Genomic DNA, 24,950 nt, shown 5'->3' with positions numbered 1-24,950 from the left:
TAAATGAAAAATAACCAAACTTTAAAATATCACTGTTTGAAAGCCTGTTTATCTATCTATCTTAGAGAGAATCTATACAGATGAATAAATCCCTCATAACAATAAGGGAAACCAAAGCATTTGAAGCACAGCTATAAAGTAAGTGAAGGCAAAAAGTAAAGCAATATTTTGCTTTTGGTTGATACTGTCAATTAAAATGTGCATTGAAAATCAGGTAATAGCTTCTTTTTTGCAGTAAATCCTTCTGTTTTGCTTCATCTGGGAAAAGTATTTTAATTGTCTGAGCAGCTTCTATACAAACAAAAGAACAGCTAGAGTAAAAATGAAGTACAAGCTAAATTCCAAACCATAGTTCAGCCAGCACAGTTCAGCTCTCAGAAATGCTCAGTTTTAAGGCAGGTCTGTCTGTCTGTCCATGCATCCATCCATACACAAGTTTGTTTCTCTTACCAACAGAAGGGGAACCAACAAGATTTTACCTCACCCACCTTGTCCGTACACACACACACACACACACACTTGGGAGGCGAATTAAAAGTGCTTTGAGAACATTAATTTTTCCATTTCTTAATCTTTAAAATTAGAATATAAATGCCTGCACAAAACCCATTGCAATATACAGTTATATATTCACTAATATACATTAACATTTCACTACAATGTCTTTTATATATTCAATCTCTAAACTGAAAGTAAATTTTCTGAATTTGTTCTTATTAACTCCTAATACATACTAGTTCTTATGTAAGTAGTAGGGACACTTCTGTATCTTGTAATCTGTATTTAGAAATGCTGTACTATCTGGGATGCATCTCCTACAAAAATAAAACCTTAAACTGAATTTCTCAATTATAGTTTCCAAAGTCAAACACTGCATACATCCTTGAACAATTGTTGCCAAGCCAGTTAAATCTTCCATTTAATGAGAAAGAAGTAAGTTCTTAAACAGGGAGAAAAGATGCAAATGCGACTGTCTGCATACCAAACAAACCGGAGTGCTCCAGGAGCCTGTATGCTTTATTAGTAAACCTGAAGCCCTAAAATTTAGCAGTTTAATCCAGCAGTTCACTCCCCTTTGAGCACGCTTCTCATTTCTTGAAAATGGCTGTAAACAGAGAAAGGGAGGAGCTACAGTAGCTTGCCAAGTGAAGCAGAAACTTTGTGAGTAATTTACTAGAGGAAAAACAAGTGCAGCACACGCACGCACAGAAAATACCATGCTGTATGTGTTCTGCTGATAGGAGATCACAATGTTTTCACAGAGGAACAAGACAGACCTTTTGAGTCTACTTCCTTTCTCTGAAATGTTACTTACCAACTGTGTTTGGACCTTGAAGTACAGAGGAGTGTGCAACATGAACTGAAGGTAAGAGTTTAAAATGTTTTACAACAAAGCTAATGAAATAAAGTTGGGGCCATGAGAAAGTGAAAGACAAGCAGAAATTGAGGAGTAGTGGGTAAGGAGTTGTTTTATAAAATCAGAACTGGGCATTAAATTTAAAATATAATACTAGTGTAAAAAAAGGGAAGCTGGAGAGGAGGGCATTTGGGGAAGACAGTCAAAATAAAACATATGGGGGGAACTACAGGATTTACTTATGCATGAGACTTGATCTAAAACTGAACAAAATAACTGCTTCAGATTTATCAAGTGAGACAACTCCGTTTCAAGCATCCTAAAGACCTACAGTCTTTACTTAGGCAAAACTCCTTTTGAAATGATCAGGAGGTTTGGCTGAATAAGGAATGCAGGATTGGACACTATAGTTGTATATCCAATAGGTACAGTAGTTTCTCATGTGAATAATAAGCATGCTTAAAAACCAGGTGCTTTTGTTTCAAAAAAGTAGTTTCTCTAGTATTGTAGACACCTTTTAACTATATATTTCCCCAGAAAGTATGTTTATAATGGACTTTAGAATCAGTTCATTTATGTTCATTTCTAATGAGAGTTTTGTAATTTCACAAGAAAATTACTGGACAAAAAAAAATTGCCTACAGTTCCTATGATAGAAGTATGGCATTAAATTTAACTTAATTTAAAGGATATAAACATAATGGTGTTAATCTTTAAACATTTGCAGAACCAAACATTAAATGCAGAGATAAAAATGGCACTCTTTTCAGTATGAGACAATAGAAAGGGAAGTATTCTGTGTCTGATGTAATTTAGTCTGGGGTAATAACTATTAGCCACTTAGAGTTAGATCCTACAAAATGGATTTCCCTGGGAAAACCCATGTTTATACATCACTCCCCTGCAGTCAGTGGGGCTCCACATGGGTGCAGGGGTAGACTTGGGTGGATCCATTTGCAGTGTCCAGCTCTCAGTCTGCAAAATTAGTTGAACCAACTCACTGAAAATGTAATGAGTTGACTTGGGGTTACTGTCACCAGCAATTTTTTCAACATATTTAAAATAGTGTACACTTCCTGTACAAGGAACTAGACTGCTTTAGATTTTCAAAGATAATATCACGCTTTAAGAGACAACTTAAACAAACCTAAGATACTGTAATGCTGTAGTTTATGAACACACTAAAGGAAAAACATACAATCAGCTAGGAAAATAAAACTACTTTAAAACACTGATGAAGGAAAACTAGGATTAAACAATTATTAAACATTTACCTTGTACTTCCGCTGAGAGAAAAAAAAAGGTTTTCTGAGAAAAGTGAGTTCTTAAAAGTGAGTTAAGAGATTCATTTTCCTAATTGAAAAGATTTTATTTTTGGATTGATTCTTACTGCAAGAGCATGACTGATACAGGTAATTGGAAATACAAACACATACACTAACCAGCAGCAATAGGTATGGGGATTAAACCTTACAGACTCAGAGTCAAATGCTGTGCAACTCCTTTGACACTTCAATTGAATTACACCTGTGAAGCTGAGAGCCAAATGTCGCCCTATTGTGTTTAGAAAACTCATATTGTGTAATTCAATCCAAGGCAGTTCATTCAGTTAAACATGCTGTCTAGTGACATTAATTCAATTGTGAAATCTTTATTACACATTTGATTCATCTTGTCTCCCTTTTATTTCTTTTTATAAAGTGTGCTTATGTGTCCCCACACTCTCTCCCTCTCATACATTAAAAACAAAGAATTTAAACTAATGCTGAGCATCTAACTCTCGCTTTGTGTGTTTGACATATAAGATCACCCCCATACAGATCAATACTGTGGGACAGATGTCAGCAATCTTTAAACAGAACTCCCCATGTACTTCAGTGGGGAGTTCTGCTTAAAAACAATATAGTACTGTGGGAATACCAGTGCTGATACCACAGCCATGGTTATTTTCATTTTTACAATGTTAGAGGGAGATTATTTCCATACTTTTGCAAACAGAGCTTCCGTTTAGGTTTGTTTTTAGATTAAAACTGGTTTTAGTAGAAAAGTTATCCTTATGTTTATTAAGCATGGAGTAGCTGGACAAACTAGTGTACAGGGACCTTTTTAAAGAGTTTAAAGATCAGGGTTCCTTTTAAAGAGTTCAAGCAATTCAGGAAGAGGAAGGGGTATATAATTCTTACCCTTCTGGAACGAAGTGAGACTGTCCTGATACCCGGCTCTTATAACATTACAATTTGTATTTAGTGTCAATGTATACATTTCTTGATTTTATTTGAAGTGCTGACTTCAGTATTTTCTTTATGTTGGAAATAATAAGGTATTTTTATGTATATTCTGTATGAGTTAGGAAAAGTAGAGACTTGAAAGACATCTCTGAGATGCATGTTTCAAGTTGCTGGACACCAAGCCTCTCTGAACTCCTACATTATACTCACATTAGGCTTATCATGGTAAGCTAACAATCTTTAATTAATATTATGGAAAAGGCATTATTCCCGCCATAATTTATAAGAAATGAATTCATTTTTGAAATATACATTATAAATGTAATATAGTGCAATATTTGACACAATGTGGAAAAGTAGCCATCTCTCTCATTAAACTGCAGTTTTCAATGTTAATAATAGGGGCAAAACGCTAACTAAATCATGCGAAATGTGGAAACTGAGAAAGGAATATTTGAAAATGCTATTGCAAAAAAACTTATATTTTCTGAACGTATCCTCTACGTAAGGAAGGTAACAATTAATAAATTGGGCCCCAATCCTTCAAACACTGAACTACATACATAACTTTACTTACATGTGTAGTCCCACTGAAATCAATGGGTAAAGTATCTAAGTGTTCATAGATTTGACGCCTTTATTTGGAAACAACACTAAAAATACATTTAGTTTTCAAAGTTCTTTGTGGCCTTGGTCCACTTTACCACTGGCCTAATAGCCACCTGCTCCCACCTCCCATTCTGATCTATCTTGGCCTCATGTCTATTCCCTTCTTACCATTCTCTGCTGGGGAAATCACTCTCTTATTTATGCTGACTCCACCATACAGAATTCTACAGTCCATTCTCCATGTCACTTCTACTTTTTAAAATTAATCTTAAAACCTTCCATTTTTCTCCAGCTTGTTATTGGTTCCCTCCGTAATGTGCTTGTTTATTAAGGGTGCTGTGTAATAGTAGTCAAATGCATTGTACTATATATCTGTTGGAGTTTCTTTTTGAGAGGTATAGCTTATGTGTTAACTTCTCTTGTGTGCCCTATAACAAACTATTCATTATATTAGTATTAAGAATTCAGCACATGTACTAAAATTCCTCAAACATAATTTTGGGCTATAAACAATTTTATTCTAGACTAACAAGAGCCCAGGCATTTTAGCCATTTATAGCGCATAAAATGATCATGTATTGTGTGTCAGAGACGTTTTCTTCATGCCTGGATTCTATTTTTATTAGAATTTAAAACATGAACAATTTATTTACTTTTGATATTTCTCTCCCTTCAGAAAAGCTGGTAACCAGAAGGGAAGATACAAAAGTTAAGATCACTATGTGGAGCTGTGACGCTTTCAACAGTACCAAGAACAGCGAGAACCAGCATCTCTGCCATGACTTCCATCTGGTTCTTTTCATCTTTTCCCTACTCTACCTCATCATCTGTTTTCCAGTTGGCCTTTGTTACAATGCCCTGCTGGTCCTGGTTAATCTCTGTAACAAAGCAACTATGACAATGCCTGATGTTTACTTTGTCAATATTGGAATTGCTGGCCTCATCATCAGTGCCATGGCACCAATATACCTTCTAGGACCTGCCAATACAAAATGGGCCATCTGGAATTTTAACAATGAAGTTTATATTACATTACTCATTTTATTCAATATTTCATCTTTAGTTATCATGTACTCTACTACATTGCTCAGCCTGGACTACTACATTGAACGTGCTTTACCAAGAACTTATATGTCAAGCGTGTACAACACAAAACATGTCTGTGGGTTCATCTGGGGAGGAGCTATGCTTACAAGTTTTTCATCTCTCTTATTCTACGTCTGCAATCATGTATCCACTAAAATAATTGAATGTTCCAAGATGCAAAACAAAGAAGCAGCAGACGCCATTATGGTTTTTATTGGGTATGTCGTACCAGCTATTGCTGTACTGTATGCATTTGTGTTAATTTTGCGAATACGTAATGAGGCTACACCACTGGACCACGACACTGGAAGATTAGATCCTTCAGTACACAGGCTTTTGATTGCTACAGTCTGTACACAGTTTACATTATGGACACCCTACTATGTAACTCTTTTGGTAAACACATTTATTAATGCTCAAGGAAAACTTACAGATGAGAATTACATCCGAGTATTACCTTTTATCAAGAGTGTATCAAAACTGTTGGCTTTCTCAAGTAGTTTTGTAATGCCTCTGCTCTACCGATATATTAACAAAAACTTTCCCCACAAATTACGACGGCTGCTTAAAAGAATACACTGTGGAAATCAAGGATGTTCTCATGAACGCACAGTAGTACAGCAAGTTATGACGTAGGTATGAAAGAATCTCATGGGGCTCAATTACTGCAGTACTTTGTATACGGTACTCAGTATGTGACAATGTTTTGTTGATTCTTAAAGATCACTTATATGGGAGCACCTAGCAAGGAGACTTGAAAAGAGCTTCCATTATAACTAAATGATTTACAGTTTAAACCTACAGATAGTAAAAATGGTTGCAAAAAAATCTCTTAAGAGTCTGTCTACATGTTATAATACCTGTGTTTTCCAGTATTTTCAATGCACTGAGTCAGTTAAAAAGCATAAGCTTTGTCTTCACAGTTCTAATAATCCTGTCTGAAGAAATCACTAAGGGGTTAAATGAAGCCTTGATTGAATACACAGCACTTTGTTATACAAGAAAAAGAAGTATTTTACTCTCCGTATAAAGGAACACAACTGTTTTAATTTTAAAAGTAGAGCTATTCTTGGTGGTGGCAAAGACAGCATCTTTTCAATGAAGATGATCTCTGTTAAAGATCAGACTGTTCAACTATATGTTTTAATAGCGAAGTGTTAATTATAAGTTACTTTAGTATTTAATTAATTTGCTTCTTCTCCCTTCCCCAAAGAAGGGAAAAGGAACCTAAATTGCAATTCTAAGAAAGGATATTCTCATGCAGACTTAGCTACATTTTAATATCTTTGACAAATCAAATTTTCCTAGATGTAACAATTAACAAACATGCATTTAAGTCTTCATTGCTCTCTGTGTATCATAAAAACATTTCAATGATTCAGAAATATTTATTAACTATTTTCAGGGAACAAAGAGACATTTGCCCTGCATATTAAAACGAAGGATACAATGGTTCATGAAGTTAGAGTGAAAGTAAAATGTATATGGTTGAAGAATGTCTGGCTAAGTGTTATGGTCCACAAAAGTTCATGTAACTAGAGTGAATTATTTTAAACAAATAAATATGTTTCTAATGAACATTTTGCATTTTTAAGGGATATATTTGTGACAGTAATAAACTGAAGTCTCTTTAATCGTGGGACATAGTTAAACTTTTTGGGGGAAAAGCTTTCGATCTAGGTATTTTAAAATGGGCGAGGACCTGGAGCCCTTTTTAAGTCTGATAAGTTACTATTTTCCTGGAACAGAACAATGTGTTGCTTCCTTTAAAATGTGTCAGACTATGAGTAATCTTTCTTAAGCTAGGCTTAGTTATCACTATCTTACTTTTTAAGTACCAAAATTCAAGCACTTGAAGTTACAGGAAATGTAAAATGATACAGAATGAAAAGAAAAAAAATCTATAGTTTCTAGTATTATTAAACATACATTTTTAGCATCTAAATTTAACCAGTTGAAATTGCTTTGTTTTACATAAGCAAGAATAATTTGTATTTTATTTAATGTAGAATCAGCCAAGTTATACATAAAAGAAATAAGGAAACTAATCCATAATAGGAGTAATATTTAAAATGGATATTTATTAATTCAAACCAGCACTAGTTATTTGCTAAATATTTAGAAGCGGAACTCCTTGCAGCGTGACTCTAGAATGCACTATATCAATTGAATTTTTTAAATTCACAATACTGATTGCCAAATTTTACAGTTGAGAGAAAAGGAGTACTTGTGGCACCTTAGAGACTAACAAATTTATCTGACCATAAGCTTTCGTGAGCTACAGCTCACTTCATCGGATGCAAGTGGATGCATCCGATGAAGTGAGCTGTAGCTCACGAAAGCTTATCCTCAAATAAATGTGTTAGTCTCTAAGGTGCCACAAGTACTCCTTTTCTTTTTGCGGATACAGACTAACACGGCTGCTACTCTGAAAACAGTTGAGAGAGTATTTGAAAAACAGAGATGCTGCAAACACAAACAGTGGAACCTCATTGACCTGCACAACAGGGGAGTGCAAATTAGAGAGGTTTGGGGGCTAGAAAATATTCGGGGAGAGCACCTGATCCAATAGTTAACTATAAGTACTCTCACCTTTGGCACAGACAGCAGAGAAGCCAGAAGATGAACTGGTATTCTTCTAGTGGCTTGTGGGGAACATGACATCATCTACACTGGGCTGTCTCAACACAGTAGCAGAATTCCATTGGTTTAGAAGTTAAATTGCAAAACTAAAATTCCACATTAGTGTGTATTTACAGTTTACCAAAGTGCAGGTTAGCAAGATTCTGCTGCAGAAGAAATGAGGAGAAAAAATAACTTTAAAACCCTTTTAGTTATTAATAGCACCATTTCACCACACTCTTTGTCTCAGGTTTTTTGTCTCTTTCTGTATAGATTACAAACTATATGAATCAGGAAGAGCGAGCTCACAATCCATTTACCACTTCTTTTCCCTCCTCCCCTTCAGGACTATTCCACTCAATCCTCCACCCACCTGTCTCTGCTTCTCCTCTCTGGGTAGTAATTTATTCAACTCTCCCATGAACATGTTGATTATCCTCTACTGTTCTTTTTGGTATCTTGTTCTATATTTTTAATAATTACTTATTTTAATTAAGACTTTGCCCAAAATAATTTTACTCTTAATTCCCTGTACATTAAACCACTTGAAGGACTATTCAACTCAATCATATTGATCCCTTTCATAGGTTCAATGTGTTGGTTAGCTCACAAATATCTCCCTCATACCAGCTGATGGGAATGAGCCTAATCTTTTCCTGTTACTGTGTATGATTTACATTTCACCTCATTTTGAGCCAATATACCCCTTTCAGCCACATGATCATTTGTGCTCTTCATATAGCATATGCCTTGCATCTCACTAAATATAATCTACTGTAATAAAAAGAATACTGTAAACAGTCATCCCTCAAATCTCTTTTCTGACCAACATATTAGACAGCCATTAAATTTTGCACATGTTCAGTATCTGCCTTTATGTTTTCCAGTATTATGGAGCTGCTCAGTGTCATAGCATCAAAAATCTTGCCTTTATTATCAAACTGTTTTTAAATGTAAATAATGAAAGGGTAGAGAGATTTACCATTGATCTCTGCACTACCTCATTAGTAGCTTATTTTTAGGATGGAAACGCCAATTAACAAGCATGAATCTCCTCCTCTAAATAATTTTTGCTATGTTGCCAAGTCTCTTCATGCTCCACTATCTCATCTTCTTGAAACTTATTTCTGAAGTGGAACTCTCTGAAATAATTTCTCTGAAAACATAGGCATAGGGACACAAATGCATCTTTCTTTTTGCCATAGCAACTGCATCTTCGCACAGCTCCAGCTTAATTCAATACGAGATGCCTTTCCCAAGAGCTTGCTGGCTCTGTTCAGTCAAGTGCTACTTGTCCTAAAGAGCCCAGACTAGTTGTCTGAAAAAATGCTTCTTTGCAGCATTTCTAAAGTCATTAAACTTTATTCCATTAATTTGCTGTAGATCTCTTTTAAACAACAGCACCGTGTTACAGGCACAGAAAAAGATGGAAGCAATTTGGGGAACAAGGTGTGCCAGGACACAAGACTCTTGGTGGCTCTACCCTTGCGGGGAGTAGTTGTGGCAGGGAAGTCTCCCTTGCTTCCAGAGACAGGAGCGGCAACGGACATTCACACACACCCATCTCAAAAGTAGCAAGGGTGGCAGCAGATGTTCCCTCTTCTTTTTAAACAGTGGGGACTAGTACTTAACATAGCATCTAGGATGTATCCGCTTGGGTGGGTGTGTGGATGTGTACACCAGGTCCACTGCACTTTCCGCTTCTGCCACACACCGTCCTCTGTCAAACTGTTGGTGGTGGGGCTTCCCATAACAATAGGTTTTGGCGTTAACATCACATTGAAACGAATGGAGCACCTCATACCTCTCAGAGCTGTTGTTTCAGGCAGTCTGCAGACTAAGGGATACTTCAGGGCACCAGTTGCACTCAGTTTGTGAGGGCCTAGAGTGCCTGTGCTTTAACCTGGGCCTGTATGGGCATTTTTACAAATCACCTGTTTCCCTGTCTACTCTGAGTACTTGTAACAATTGCAGCCTAGCCTTCTTTAATCCCCCTCCCCCCCCCCCCCCACACAAGTGAACAGATAATAAAACTTCTCTTATACCCATCTAGCAGAATAAACTCTCCTCTTCTTACCAAAAGGAAATCCATTTCCTGAAGGGCAACATTAAACCCAGCATTTCTGTCCTATAAAAGTTGTTGCAGAAGTGCAGTCCAGCATCCAAGGAAACAGAATTTCTAGATGGAAGGAACCTGGCCTTGCGTGGTGTGACTATAGAGTCACACCAGACTGATTACCTCTTTAAAACACACCTCCAGAATGTTATACCTGTCTTAGAGATTTAGCTGCATTGTCAATTTTAACTCTATTTGCTTTCCTTGCACACTTCTAATTTTATGTCCCCACATAATCTTATCCCTAATTTTCACAAACATGCAGCCTCTTCATTTGCAAAGTATAAAATGCCACATTAATTTCTGTCCTTTTCCACTTACATGAAATTCCCTGCTTCACACGACTGATCTTTTATAACCTCTCTTCAGATTATCACCTCTTGTCACTTTTAATGTACTATAAAATTTGATTTTCATGTTTCATTTTGCTCTACTACTCTTTCACGTGGGGCCTCACACTTTATCCGTGGTACCATTCACAGTGTTTTAGCTTCACTAGCTTCTGTTCTGTTGTCTTTTTATGACATTTCAGTTTTATTGGAATGATTTGATATTGTAATTCAAGGCTCTCCAGTACAATGGAAGGGGAGGGGGGGAAAGGAAGATCTATTCCGTTTTCTTCAACATACTCTACAAATCTGCAGACTGTTTTAAAGTCCTAGTTTGTGTATGTGTGTGTGCCTGAAGTTAAGTATTTTTGCACATATCCTCAGAAATATTTTAAATATGAGGATATCATCAATTGATTCCCCTCCTCACCCCCTCATTTTTGTTTCTGGATTAGACTGGGTTGTTATTTTCAATAGTGAGCCTGATCTTTTGGTTGCTCCGTAGACACTATGGCATGCAACTGCGGGAAATGCTGAGAAGGCTTACTATATTCGCACGCACTCTCCTTGAATATTAGATCAATACTGACTTTTTTAAAAATAAACATTGAAGTAAACATTCAAATGGGCAACGACTTTGTACTGGTTATACAAATATAAAAATATATGAGCACATACATTAGAAACTGTACTTGAGAGAAAATTAAATATGGGATAGTGAAAATATAAGGAGTTTTATGAACAAATCCTTGATATGACAAGTTCTCAAAACATGGCAAACACCAGTACATCAAAAGTGGGGCCTTTCCATTTCAATGCCTGAAGGTTTCTGATTGCTTTGTAAATATGAGCCCATCTGTTTTGCATTTGAATTAATATTGGTGAAGTACTGTATATATGCAGGTAAAAGTAGCCTACTGATGTACAAAAATTTGCAAAGAATTTATTAAATTATTTCAAAAATAAGATACAAGTCTATCACCATTTAAATGTAAACCTCTTTCAATGATTAAAGTGTACTGTATAAATTTCTATTTGCATACGTTGTACATTAGAAAGTCAGCACAAGAAAAGTGACATTATTAACAGTATTATTTTCTCACAGAGTTTAGTATTTTTGAGTTGATTTATGGTTTGTAGCCTCTCTGCTTTCAGAAGAGCCAGTTATGTCAAATCAATAAACTAAGAAAATTGTTCACCTCTGCATCTGCTTATGTTATTGCTACAGCTGGTTTTCAGACTGATTTGTGTTGGGTAATTGATAAAATCACTAGCTTCCATACTTTCCATTTGGGAACCAAACTCGCTTTTACCATATAAATATAAAATAAATTGACTGGAATATGAATATTGTACTTACATTTCAGTGTATAATATAGAGAGAAGTATAAACAAGTCAGTGTATGAAATTTTAGTTTGTACTGACTTTGTTAGTGCTTTTTATGTAGCCAGTTGTAAAATTAGGCAAATATCTAGTTGAGTTGGTGTACTCTCTGGAAGACCTCCACGTACATGTACCCCTGTACATGTACCCCTGGTTGAGTACCACTACTTTACTAGTCTAAATAAGAGAGCCAGCACTCAATTAACAAATTCATTGAGCAATATATTAAAGGCTGTTTCAGATGATCCATCCTGTGTTCATCTGTTGAACTTTCCATTTCCACTGGTACACAACAAAAAGACAATCAGTGTTCATCATCTTGCTTCATAAACTATAACCCCATTTATTCAAAAGGTTTCATATTAATGAAGATAAACTAGTTTATAAACAATAGGCTAACTGGTCACGAGTTTTGTAGAGGCTGAACTCTGGACCTGATCTCATTTACACTATTGTAAATCAGTAGCAAGTCCACTGAAGTCTTCTGAATTACACTGGTATAAGACTGGTGTATGAGAGATCCGAATCAGCCCTTTTGGATGTACAGTTCCAAGATCCTATTTGCTTTCTGGATGTTAACTCTCACTGACTTCAGGTGAGAGTTACTAGTATTCTGAGGTGGGAGGACAGAATCATGGGAGTTGTTTGTGTCAGAGTGCAGTGAAAATATGCCAGGGGACTATATTTAAAAGTCCTGGGGGAAATAAACAAGACTCAGACTTAAATGGGGTTGTACTATGTATGTTTACTAAGAAAGAGTGACAGTAGTACAGTGGTTAGGTTTGGAGCCAAATTCTGCTCTCATACCAGTAGAAATCCTGAGTGATGCCACTGACTTGATTGGAATTAAATAATATTGACAACAGTGAAAGGGAGAGCAGAATTAGGGTCTTGAATTCTAGTCTCAGAACTGAGAAGCCAAGTAATCATTTTTTCCCTCAATCTTATTTAATCTTTTTATTACTGACCTCGGCACAAAAAGTGGGAGTGTGCTAATAAAGTTGCGGATGACACAAAGCTGGGAGGTATTGCCAATTTAGAGAAGGACAGGGATATCCTACAGGTGGATCTTGATGACCTTGTAAACTGGAGTAATAGTAATAGGATGAAATTTAATAGTGAGAAGTGCAAGGCCATGCATTTAGGGATTAATAACAAGAATTTTAGTTATAAGCTAGGGACGCATCAATTAGAAGTAATGGAGGAGGAGAAGGACCTTGGAGTATTGGTTGATCATAGGATGACTATGAGCCGCCAATGTGATATGGCCGTGAAAAAAGCTAATGCGGTCTTGGGATGCATCAGGAGAGGTATTTCCAGTAGGGATAAGGAGGTTTTAGTACCGTTATACAAGGCACTGGTGAGACCTCACCTGGAATACTGTGTGCAGTTCTGGTCTCCCATGTTTAAGAAGGATGAATTCAAACTGGAACAGGTACAGAGAAGGGCTACTAGGATGATCCGAGGAATGGAAAACTTGTCTTATGAAAGGAGACTCAAGGAGCTTGGCTTGTTTAACCTAACTAAAAGAAGGCTGAGGGGAGATATGATTGCTCTCTCTAAATATATCAGAGGGATAAATACCGGAGAGGGAGAGGAATTATTTAAGCTCAGTACCAATGTGCACACAAGAACAAATGGATATAAACTGGCCACCAGGAAATTTAGACTAGAAATTAGACGAAGGTTTCTAACCATCAGAGGAGTGAAGTTTTGGAATAGCCTTCCAAGGGAAGCAGTGGGGGCAAAAGATCTATCTGGCTTTAAGATTAAATTTGATAAGTTTATGGAGGAGATGGTATGATGGGATAACATGGTTTTGGTAATTAAATATTCATGGTAAATAGGCCCAATGGCCTGTGATGGGATATTAGATGGGGTGGGATCTGAGTTACCCAGGAAAGAATTTTCTGTAGTATCTGGCTGATGAATCTTGCCCATATGCTCAGGGTTTAGCTGATCGCCATATCTGGGGTCGGGAAGGAATTTTCCTCCAGGGCAGATTGGAAGAGGCCCTGGAGGTTTTTTGCCTTCCTCTGTAGCATGGGGCACGGGTCACTTGCTGGAGGATTCTCTGCTCCTTGAAGTCTTTAAACTACAATTTGAGGACTTCAATAGCACAGATATAGGTGTGAGGTTTTTTGCAGGAGTGGTGGGTGAAATTCTGTGGCCTGCGTTGTGCAGGAGGTCGGACTAGATGATCATAATGGTCCCTTTTGACCTAAATATCTATGAATCTATATGCAGCTGAAAAGTGAGTAAAACACTTACATGCCTCAAATATGTGCTGTAAAGTTTAATTTTTGCAAAGCTTTTAATAAGTGCAAATTATTGCTACTGTTACTATATAATGCAAGGTTTATCTATGAATAAAAGCAATCATATTTATGTCAAACAACTACAACATTAGATTGCCATGTAGCAAATGAATTTAAGTGTGAAATGTCTCATGTATTATACTTATTACTTTTAATTTTTCCATTGTCCATCAAAGCATTTTAATATATTCCTAATGTTATTTTTCCATATATAGAAAAATGAGCTAAGAGAGGCATTTCCCCTTTTTTATTTTTAACGTTTCATTATTTGTAATATCCTCATAAAAGCTGGAAATAGAACCCCTTTTCTTGTCTATTTTGTTCATTTACATATTTCGTACATCAGAAGCAATCAGTTCCCTTATACTTTTCTCTGAGGTTGAGTACCAACATCTTTAATTATATCAACAAGAATGCTCAAAATTTTGGAGATAATATTCATTAACAACTTTAACTCTAGCAGGTGCAGCTCCCATGTTATTGCATGTCACACCCAGAGGCTGGTTTTGAATTTACGAGTTTCTCATAAGAAGATCTGTAGTTTTAAAAAATAAAAATATACTTAAAATCATTTTTTACCACTAAGAGTTCTTTGAAACTGAGACCAAACACTGACAAGAATAAAGTGAATCAGTTCAACCTGGATTTTAAAGCATATGATGTCTTATTACACAGGAGATTAAAAACCAGCAGTAGTGGGGGATCAATGCCAGCATGGAGTCCTGGATAGAAAGTTTTGTTTCAGTATTAATATGAATTTTTGTAAAACAATATTCAAATTAATTCTAGAATAAGACCTAAAGTAATATCAAAGCCTTGACTGAAAACTCTTTAGAAATTCCACCTTGTGGTCACCTGCTGAATATTCTTACAGTTCACTGTAGCAGTTTACTTGAATAAAATATAATTTAAAAATAAAATAACTTAAAATAGTCTACAGTATATTCCCACTAAATCTAGATAGACATTTAAATGGTTCTGCACACAACAGTAGGGTTGCCAATTTTGGTTGGACGTATTCCTGGAGGTTTCATCACATGACATAACCTTTAATTAAAGATTAATCTTGAATTTCTGGAGACTCCAGGACAATCCTAGAGGGTTGGCAACCTACAGTAGAGGCTCATTTGTAACAAGGGAATCAAGGAAATCAGTTGTTGGAAACCATGGTCTTCCAAAAACTGCACTACAGCCTTGGACAAAGCCAGGCTGTTGAAATGAAGTTACGTCTCAACCACAAGACCACATAGCATTTAATTACGTTGGGGAATAATTCTGCTGTAACCATTTCCTTCAACATGATTGTTGTAGCAAATCCAAGTCTTGAAAGACCTCTCCTAAACAGGTCACATGGGCATTTGGAAATAACCAGATACGTTACTATAGCAGCACGAATAAAATATTCTGCAGGTCAAAACAGAAAGAGAGGAATTACTACTACTATGTTTCTAAAGTAAATCCTCCACTTCTCACCCTCTGTGGGAACTTAAGGTCCTACGCGATATATTAAAATAATAAAATGCACTATTAGTTAAAGTCATTAAGCAAAGAAAGGGCATCTGCAACAGAAGATAAATGTGCTAAATGAGGTGTGAGAGAGGAAGGTAATAAATATAAGGTCAACAGCAACCATGTTAAAACGCATCATTGGAAAAAAAGGTTTAAGGGTTTTTTTTAAAGAAGAAAGGGACTGATAGATTGATATTCTATGAGAGTGAATTTCATACACAGCCCATCACAGTCAAAGATTAATTGCTGATTAAAATACTACAGTACCACTGGATCCCCAAAAGACAGGTGGTGTGTGAGCACGGAAACCAGTCAGAAAGAAACATAAGGAAGAGGCTTCGCATACAGCCAGGGCGCACACCACTGTGAGCTTTAAAAACCCAGCCAATGCAAAAAATACAGAGCAGGCATCATTTGAAGATAGTTGCTCAAAACCATGTGAGTCAACATGCTGCTCCTTTCTGCACACAATAAGGAGCCCTGCTACAAGCTCTCCAGGGAGTGAATGAAAATTAGGTATTTTAGGCATGAGGGCACACACATTGCTGCTGCAAGGATGAGATGAATAAGGTGAACCCTCTTGTAAAAGAACAAACCTTAAACATAGGTAGATTTCATGGAAAGAACTTGAATGAGTAACAGCAAACTATTTAGCCTGACTTACTATTCAGAGGGAGATATAAATTTAAAAACCAGTAATCCCAAAAATTCAGGGGTTTCTTGCACCTTTCTCTGAAGCATCTGGTGCTGGGCACCACCGGTGACAGAATGCTTGACTAGATCAACCCTGGGGTTTCTGATCCAGAATAACAATTCCTATGTTTGTGCACCGATATAGTTAAATCAGTGAAACCTCCCTTGCATAGAAACTCTTAAATCTGTTTCAGAGCGTCAAAAATCAATTTAGGTTAAATAATATTTTTACAGATTTACACTAAATCTATATAGGGCACTCAATCCAAAATAATGTCCGCACATGGGGTCTGCATGGATTGAAGTAGACCAATGTATAAAACAATGTAGTTAAATTAGTGCACAAACTGTGCGTACCGCAGCTAGGTGTAATATCATGTTCTTTAATACCTGAAGGAGTTGGATAGCAAACACGTTGCTGAGACAGGATTGCCTAAGCATGGTCAGTGAATGAGTCCTCTGAACAACAGTTCTCCACTACTCAGTCAGATAAAGCAGTCAATAGAAAGCACAAGCATGGCAATCTCTTGGCATGTAGTCAACGCATACATATTAACCCCCTCTTAATCTATTACTGGAGTAGTTTTATCTCTCTTCCTCTCTATGATTAAATAGCAGCCTGAGAAGCAAAAAATAAATAAGTGAAAAAGCAAAATAAATTCTCAATCACCTATTAAAAACAAGTTCCTCAAATATCTTCTCTTCAGCCAAGAATGCAGCACTTATTCCTGTCCCAACCACAGGATATTATGAAATGTATAGCAGCTGTAGGGTGATCACCTATCCTGAATTGGGCAGGACAGTCCCAAAATGCAGAGTTTAAGTCCCGGTTGTAGCTTGAATGACTCTGGGACAGTTTTTGTCACGAATTCTCTGAAGCACTGCTCCTTGCCTGCCCAAGGCTCACGGGCAGCATCAGTCCCTTTTTTGGGGGAGGGGGAGTGCGGGGGGCCTTAGCCACCCAGCCACAAGGCCCTGCCCCTGCTCTTCCTCTTCCCCCCAAGGCCCCACCCCCTGGCCAGGCCAGAAACCAGAGCTGGGCCATTGTAAGAGCCACCGAGGGAGCCTGAGCCGCTGTAGGGAGCCCCAGACCCTACACCTGCCCTGGGCAGCGTGCCCCAGGGCGTGGAGACATAGGCCAGAGGCTGCTCTCAGCCCCTGGACCCTGGCAGGTGGAGTGTCCGGGACTCCGCACAGTGGCCCAGGCTCCCTAGGTGGCTCTTACCACAACCTGGCTCCAGCTTCTGACCTGGGCAGGGGGCAGGGCCTCAGGTAGAAAAGGAGGAGCAGAGGCAGGGCCTTGGAGGAAGAGGAGGGGTAGGGGTGGGGCTCCTGCATGTGTCCCACTTTTGCCTTTTGAAAAGGTAGTCACACTAGGAAACTGTCATGGGAAACTCTAACACAGTGGTTCTTAATTACACTGGTGCCTCAAAAGAGCAGAAATATATGGTATGTTAAATCACCAGTAGTAACAGGCAAAGCAGCCTAAGGGAAGGGGAAGAGGAGCTCATATTTCTCATGTATTCTGGACCAGAGTTAGCCGCTTAATAATAACAACCAACAACTTAGAGCTAGCCAATCCAACTCTAACCATATCCATAACCTGCTGCCTGCCTTGGTCATCTCTCCACTTAACGATGCCTGCTTGGTGTAGGCAGGAAGATAAACGAAGACATGCCATCAAGCTGAGTGTTAGGCCTTACTTTGTTCAGCAAATTAATAGTGACAGCTACAAGCCACAAAAGATTAGAGGACAGGTGAACAAGCCAGAACTTTCCATCTCCCTGCTAGCTTTCACTGAATATGCTCCATTGCATCCGCTCTTAAGTGGATGAGAACAAAGAGATAGCAGGCTTTATTATTTTAGTGTCACACTCTTATTAGCAGTACTGAGCTGTATTTGATACAGGGAGGTAAGGGACACGACCACTTTCTCTCAGATCCGATGGTATCAGTGTGTACTGTCATAATGGAGAGCGCCGTCGACAGACTCTGATCTCCCTCTCAGACGTCATCATCAGTAATACCAAACAATTAAAGAAATGATTGTCTGAAATTAAAATAAACAAAGAACAAATGTAGCGTCTGTTTTAATTAGAATAATATCAACTATAATCTATCTGCTCCATTCATTTTGCCATATTAACAACAATATGGTTTTTTTTTTAATTGTCAATTTTCATCTGCAACTGACTGTTTGCCTTATACACTACTTGGAATTCTAAATCACTGGCAATCCACAGAGCTTTAATAATTATCACCGAACCTGACAACTGCTAACTACTGCAACTTCTACCTCACCTGCCTCCACTCTACCAACAATACCATTGCTAACAATTAGTCCTACATGTATCAAGAGAGTTATTCACTTAATCAACATAATACTAAAGTTATGCATCATCCTACATATACAGCTTCTTAGCCAACATCTTTTGAAAATTAAAAGTAATCAGCCTTCTTATATATATATATAACTAAACAATAAAGTTTGTTCTCTTATTGCAGTCTCAGATGACTGCATCCTGTGATCGTTAAAGTGAATCATAGTGAGCTGATTTATAGTTTGAGGGAAGACACAGCTGAGAAGAATGACAATTTCTATCTCCTCCTCTTTCAGTTTCCAATGTCAATGTGATACAACAGTTATGATGACTAATTGTTCATGAAATATAAGGCATCATGCAAATGTATACTGATTATGCTATCTCTGTTCAAAGGTCTTTACCATTATCACAGATGGGCAAGTCAGATTTGTTTGAAATGCAGTATAATCAGTATACATTCAGCACCCAAGAATTGCAGCTATTTATATGGGAAGCAGTGTAGTATAGGGAAATGAACACGGAGTTGGGATTCAATATCGTCTGATATGTAATTGCACTAATTGCACCACTACCACTGACTTATTCTGTGATCTTGGGGAAGTTGCTAACATCTCAGTTACTGAGTTTCTTCTTCCCTCAGGAATGTTATCAGAATTAGTTAATATTTGTATAGCACCTGAAAATATAAAGTACTACTTAAGTGCTTGATATCATCTATCTGAAATCAACTGCACAGTATTAGAAGCGTTATTGCTCTCATAAGATAATTTAATAATAAAACCTAGTATATTCAGTAATTCAAAATACAGGGTATATTTTTGTAATGATTATAAGTTTTAAGAGGGAGTTTTTTAAAACTACCTTCTTCTCATCCCAAGCATCTTTACAGACATGAGGAGCAGTACAGCATTACCATTTATTCTTGTCCATACCTATTTCTCCATTAATATCAGCCTGGTCACGTCCACGCACACGATGTCATGCCATCTAGTGGGTGGTCGGCCTCTAGGTCTGTGACAGTGCTTACACTTGCATTATTTTCTTTGGCATCCTATCATCTGTTTTTCTGCTAATGCGTCTCCAACATCGTAATCCTTTCAACTGCGGTCAGTCCCATACCCTGATTTCAGATGCTACTCTCCTAACTTATTCATTTGTCTTAAAATCATTCCACTTTGTATCTGCCATCTTCCGATGAACTCTCATCTCTACTGCCGCCAGCTTTCTGATGTCTGTTTCCTTTAATTTAACCGTGTCTCTAGACACCACTGAGTAATACTGTTAGTATACTGATAAATGTTCACTTTGGTACCAAATATAATGTTCTTATCAGTCCACGATCTCATCAACTTCTATGCATCCCTTGCAACTAAAGCACATCTCCTTTTAACCTCATTCTTGATGGAGTCATTGGCACTGATCAAGCTTCCTAGGTACACATACACATGCAGGCATGATAATGGAGCAGCTGATAGGGGACTCGATTAATAAAGAATTAAAGGAGGGTAATGTAACTAATGCAAATCAAAATGGGTTTATGGAAAATAGATCCTGTCAACTGACTTGATATCTCTTTTGACGAGATCAACAAGCTTGGTTGATAAAAGTAATATTGTTGATATGATATACTTAGACTTCTGTAAGGCATTTCACTTGGTTCAACATATTTTGATTAAAAAACTAGAATATAAAATTAACATGTCACATATTAAATGGATTAAAAACTGGCTAACTAATAGATCTTAAAATGTAATTGTAAATGGAGAATCATCATTGGCAGGTGTGTGTCCAGCAGGATTCTGCAGGGATTGGCTCTTGGCCTTATGCTATTTAATATTTTTATCCAGGACTGAGAAGAAAACAAAATTATTGCTGATAAAATTTAGGTGAGTGGTAAACAATGAAGAGAACAGGTCTCTGATTCAAGTGTGATCTGGATTGCTTGGTAAACTGGGCACAAGCAGACAATATGTGCTTTAATTCAGCTAAATGTAAATGTAAATGTATATATGTAGGAACAAAGAATGTAGGCCATACTTACAGGATGGGGGTCTCTACCTTGGGAAGCAGTGACTGAAAAAGATCTGGAGCTCATGGTGGATAATCAGCTGAACATGAGGTCCCAGTGTGAAGCTGTGGCCAAAAGAGATAAGGCATTCCTGGGATGTATAAACAGGGGTAACGCTAAGGTTACAGCTGAGTGCAAAAAAAATTTCTAAATTTGCCACTCCAGTCTGCAGGGGACGGGGCTGGCTGAGGGGGAGACAGGATCAGGCGACCCTGCTGGAGCGCTCCTGCCAGCAGCAGGGCCAGTGAATGGAGCAGGGGGACAGGGGCAGGAGAGTGGGTCTCTCTGGAGGATTGGGGGGAGGCTCTGGGCAGTGAAAGGCTCGGGGTTGCTGAGCAGTGGGGGACTTGTTGGGGGTGCTGGGTATCATAGGCCTGGGAACTAAAGGTGTGTGAGGGGGAACTGTAGCACCCCCAGATTTTACTTTGGCCTCTGCTCCTGGCCCCACATCTTGGGTCCTTGCTCCTGGCCGCATGGTGTCCCCCCGCCCAGCCCTGCGCCGCAGGGCTCCAGTCCTGGCTCTGCTCTGGGCATATGGGTCTGTGGGAGGATTGTGCAAGGGTGGGGCGTGGGCAAGGAGGGTGTGTGTATGGGTCTCTGGGCAGGGGAGTTCTGGGAATAGGGAGTTGGTGGGGCATTGGGCAAGAGGTCGGTGTGGCGTGTGATTCGGGTCAGCCTCGAGGGGAAGGGGCTCGCTGGCAGTGCAGGGCTCAGCAGGCCAGTGTGCGTCTGGCACAGTGGTTCTCAACCTGCAGCCCAGAATGGTAAACCAATTTTTTGGTTGAGGAAGAGCTCCCCTTGGATCTCTGCTCCACTTTTCCTTAATTAGCCCTCGGGGGTTTGCAGAGCAACATGAGGCCTATTCCTGCCATCAAAGCATAAGAGCTTGTCTTCACTAGAGTTTTTATCTTAAATTAATCATCAATTAACTCAAGATAGTAACACCTTTATAAAGGGTCTGGACACTCCCTAGGCTTTGCTTTACTAGTTTACTGTTCTGGGGTACACTTTACCAGTAAAGCACAGTCATTTTTAGATGCTTTCTCCACAGAGCTCCAAGTTCTTGAAAGCATCTGAGGATGAACCTAGGAATCAAACCCTTTTGTGGAGTGCCAACTCCAAGACCACTGGACCAAATTACATGCTATAAAAATGTACATACATTTCTGATTTAGGTTAAATATGTAGGTGAAATAAGTGCAAGTGAAGGACACCAAGATTGAGTGCTCTGCAGAATAAAGTCCTGTGTTTATCCCCAGAAGAGATACACAGCAAAGACAGCAGACTTGTATTTTCTTCTCATGGCTCCACCCATGTTCTTTAGTAATAACCAGGAAGAATAATTTCAACGGGTGAAACACTAACTCAGGCTTCCTGGCCCAATAATAATCTCTGCTAAGACTATCAAAAAGGAAACCCAATTAGCAGAGTTTTTTTAAAATGCAGAAACATGTCCACTGAGCACCACCAATGTATTTGACATAGTGACTGAACCACCACTGGCTGGTAACTTTCAGTCTCTACCACCCTGGGTTGGACTTGAAAGACTGAAAAACTCTTTAGCCCATTACCAAAACCTTGACCCATCTACCCATCTGCTCTCACTTGTGTACTTTCAGAGATCTATTTAAAACAGTTCGATGCCAAAATATCCTGAGCAGAGCCTTCAGGTACAGTGCAAATTGGTGCTGAAACACTTTTTCTAGGCAATTTGTGATTCCAGCTTACTTTCGTTTTTGAAATCCAGAAAATTTGTTCTATGCAGCTTCCCTATATAAAAAGACCAGGCTCTGATTTTCAGTTGGTTTTCTTTAAAGCATGATGAAATGCATCAGATGAGGGGCGCTGTAGAAGCATAGTACTGACCAAACGCAGGACAGTGAAAATTTTAGGTCCTGCGCAATCCCTATGCCTCTCGTTACTGCAGATTTTCAGAAGACTACCACAACAAAAATTTTTCCGTTGGGTGTACTGATTTGAGGGAAGATACAGTGATTAACAAATTCTAAGCAGTGAGCTTGTATATGCTGGAATGAGCCAATCCTATTTTTTCCCCATTTATAATTGAAGTTTTAAACACACTATGAAATACTGTCACTAAGAACACTGGTGCTGAGTCAGACACAAAACACATTAAGGACTCAAAATCCTTCCCTCCCAATATATGGTGGGCATTACACTGGATCTTGGAAAATAAGCTATTGCATGTGCACACGATCTGGCCTTCCAAAAAAACCAGCATCCTATGAATCAGGAAGCAGGAATGCACCCTAAATGTTAATTTTAAGCAAGGTGATTTTTGTTTGTTGAATTTTTGTTTGCATTTTTTCCTTTGACTTTTTTCATTGTGTTTTATTATTTAAAATACTGCACTTCTACAAATTTAATTGCAAAGGTTGGCTAATACAAGTAGGATCATTTCAAGAACAGAAAAACATCCAAAAACTGAATGAAAAGCCACTGGATGGCCTCACATACTCAGAAATGCTTGGGGCAACCACTACTGGAATATCTCACTGCGTAGGACAATTTGAACTTTAAAGTCACATGATGAAACCATTGGTTTTCTAAACATGCAACGTATGCAGTTTGAATAACTTAAAACCGAGTTCCTGTTTCCCCTGCAGAACTGTAGGTTTTTGTAGTCTGTGACTGTCTGGGATTTTTAGCTTGATACACAGCAACTAAAGAAGTGACTTTGTTTACGCAGGGAGCAGAGTATATATTTAAAAAGAGTTATTTCCTCCTAACAGTAATTATATTTCATCTCACTATTCACTGTGAAAGCCTCAGCCAGTTGCATCTGTGGAACATTTCTTTGCAGAGGTAAGTGTTTTACCTTGCTTTATGTAATGTTTTAATCACCACTAAAGGATCAAACTATAAAGTTTTAATTTAAACATTTTATTTTTCCTTCCATCTGTATCATCTGGACCATATAAAGTACAATAAAATACCACCCATCTGCAAAATATTTTCATAAAACTAATGTTTAATTATAAAATTGAATTTTAGACATAAACAGATTTAGAGACTAAGAGAGCATCCAGACCACTTTCTTAATGGTTGGGAATTATCATGCAGTTTTAGATACATAACAGGAAACGTTTTATATAACACAGGAAACACGTCAACGGTACTGATTAAAGTCTATGCAGAGAGTTAGTGCTACTTCATTTACATTCCAGAGAAGTAAAAATGTACAGTTTCAGTTAGACAGAAACTGATGAACTTTTTAAAATTGAAGCATCTGTCTTCTTGAACATTCAAAATTCCACATAATTTCAAACCTGAAAGATTTGTGTGGAAGTTTCAATCATTCCTACTACTCAGAAAATTGTCAGGTGAGAAAAATTTCAGAAGGGTATTTTAGTGTTTCATCATCTTACTGTACAGCAGCTGCAGCCTCTTATAAATAAATTCTGTCCCCATCTTTTAACATGGCAGAACCTAGAAGTAGTAGGAAGGCTGATCAGGGTATATTTTATTTAGAAAGCCTAATCTGCATTGCGCTCAAGAGTTAACACTGCACATGCTCATCATGGGCTGAGAGCTGGTAGCCACAGAAATCTTGTGTACAAAGATTTCTGGTTGGATGAAAGGAAATTTTTCTGGTGGTTGGAAAAAAGAATGCAGGACAGACTCTCCTACTAAATTTTTTTATACAAAAATAGACTGGTTGCTAAGGAAATCATCCCCAAATTTAGAGATGCCCCTTTGAAGGTTTTAAATAAGTGCCAGTTTCCATTAAGCCAAGGTTCCAAGTCTTGGGAGCTTAAGCAACCAAACACAAGAAAAAATTGGTTTTAGAGTACAGGCTCTCTCTCAATGTTTTCTTTTCACTTCTTGCAGTCCAGCATTGCTTCTTGTGTGTTACATTGAATTGCTCTGCTCCAGCTGTTGGCAGTGAAGGATAATTTATTAGCTGTGTGCCTGTGCTTCAGAGAACAGGAGTCTGACACGTACACCTTCACTGCCTGCACACAAAGCATAACAGATCAGACTAGAGCAATGTAGTGCCAGGAAAAAAAAAACAAACAGAATGGGAAGGGAGAGACAACATGAATCAGAAGCGGCAAAGAGTCCTGTGGCACCTTGTAGACGAACAGACGTATTGGAGCATAAGCTTTCGTGGGTGAATACCCACTTCGTCGGATGAATCAGAAGAACAGTGGACAGAAGAGCAACAGAAGAATGGTGTTCAACTATAACGAAATGGAGAAGAACAAAGGCAAGGAAGGAGATAATCTAAAGAGGTGTAGGAAAGAAATAAGCAAGATAAGATCAAAAAGTTCATACAAACAGAA

At 38.1% G+C, this 24,950-nt stretch overlaps 2 protein-coding genes across 8 annotated transcripts in view; one reads left to right on the top strand and one right to left on the bottom strand.

The window, feature by feature from the left end:
• Nucleotides 1-6,858, top strand: part of GPR146 (G protein-coupled receptor 146) — a 66,338-nt gene extending 59,480 nt beyond the window's left edge. For 2 of the 4 annotated variants that reach the window (XM_077829079.1, XM_077829080.1), the window contains exon 3: nt 4,871-6,858. In XM_077829079.1, the coding sequence (XP_077685205.1) occupies nt 4,915-5,916 (1,002 nt within the window). In that variant the 5' untranslated portion in view covers nt 4,871-4,914 and the 3' untranslated portion in view covers nt 5,917-6,858. Of the gene's footprint in view, nt 1-1,230; nt 1,367-3,707; nt 3,811-4,870 lie in introns of those variants that run through there. The other 2 variants (XM_077829078.1, XM_077829077.1) reach the window with 2 other exon arrangements.
• CHLSN (cholesin) overlaps nt 1-24,950 on the bottom strand; it is a 194,609-nt gene that overhangs the window by 107,616 nt on the left and 62,043 nt on the right. The window contains exon 1 of one of the 4 annotated variants that reach the window (XM_077829084.1): nt 983-1,234. The exons of the other annotated variants lie outside the window; for them this stretch is intronic. Within the exon in view, the coding sequence (XP_077685210.1) occupies nt 983-1,219 (237 nt within the window). The 5' untranslated portion in view covers nt 1,220-1,234. Of the gene's footprint in view, nt 1-982; nt 1,235-24,950 lie in introns of those variants that run through there. 4 annotated transcript variants of the gene reach the window in all.

This window comes from Eretmochelys imbricata, chromosome 10, assembly GCF_965152235.1.
Source record: "Eretmochelys imbricata isolate rEreImb1 chromosome 10, rEreImb1.hap1, whole genome shotgun sequence".
Taxonomy (NCBI): Eukaryota; Metazoa; Chordata; order Testudines; family Cheloniidae; genus Eretmochelys; species Eretmochelys imbricata.
This window is presented reverse-complemented; position numbering and strand designations above follow the sequence as displayed.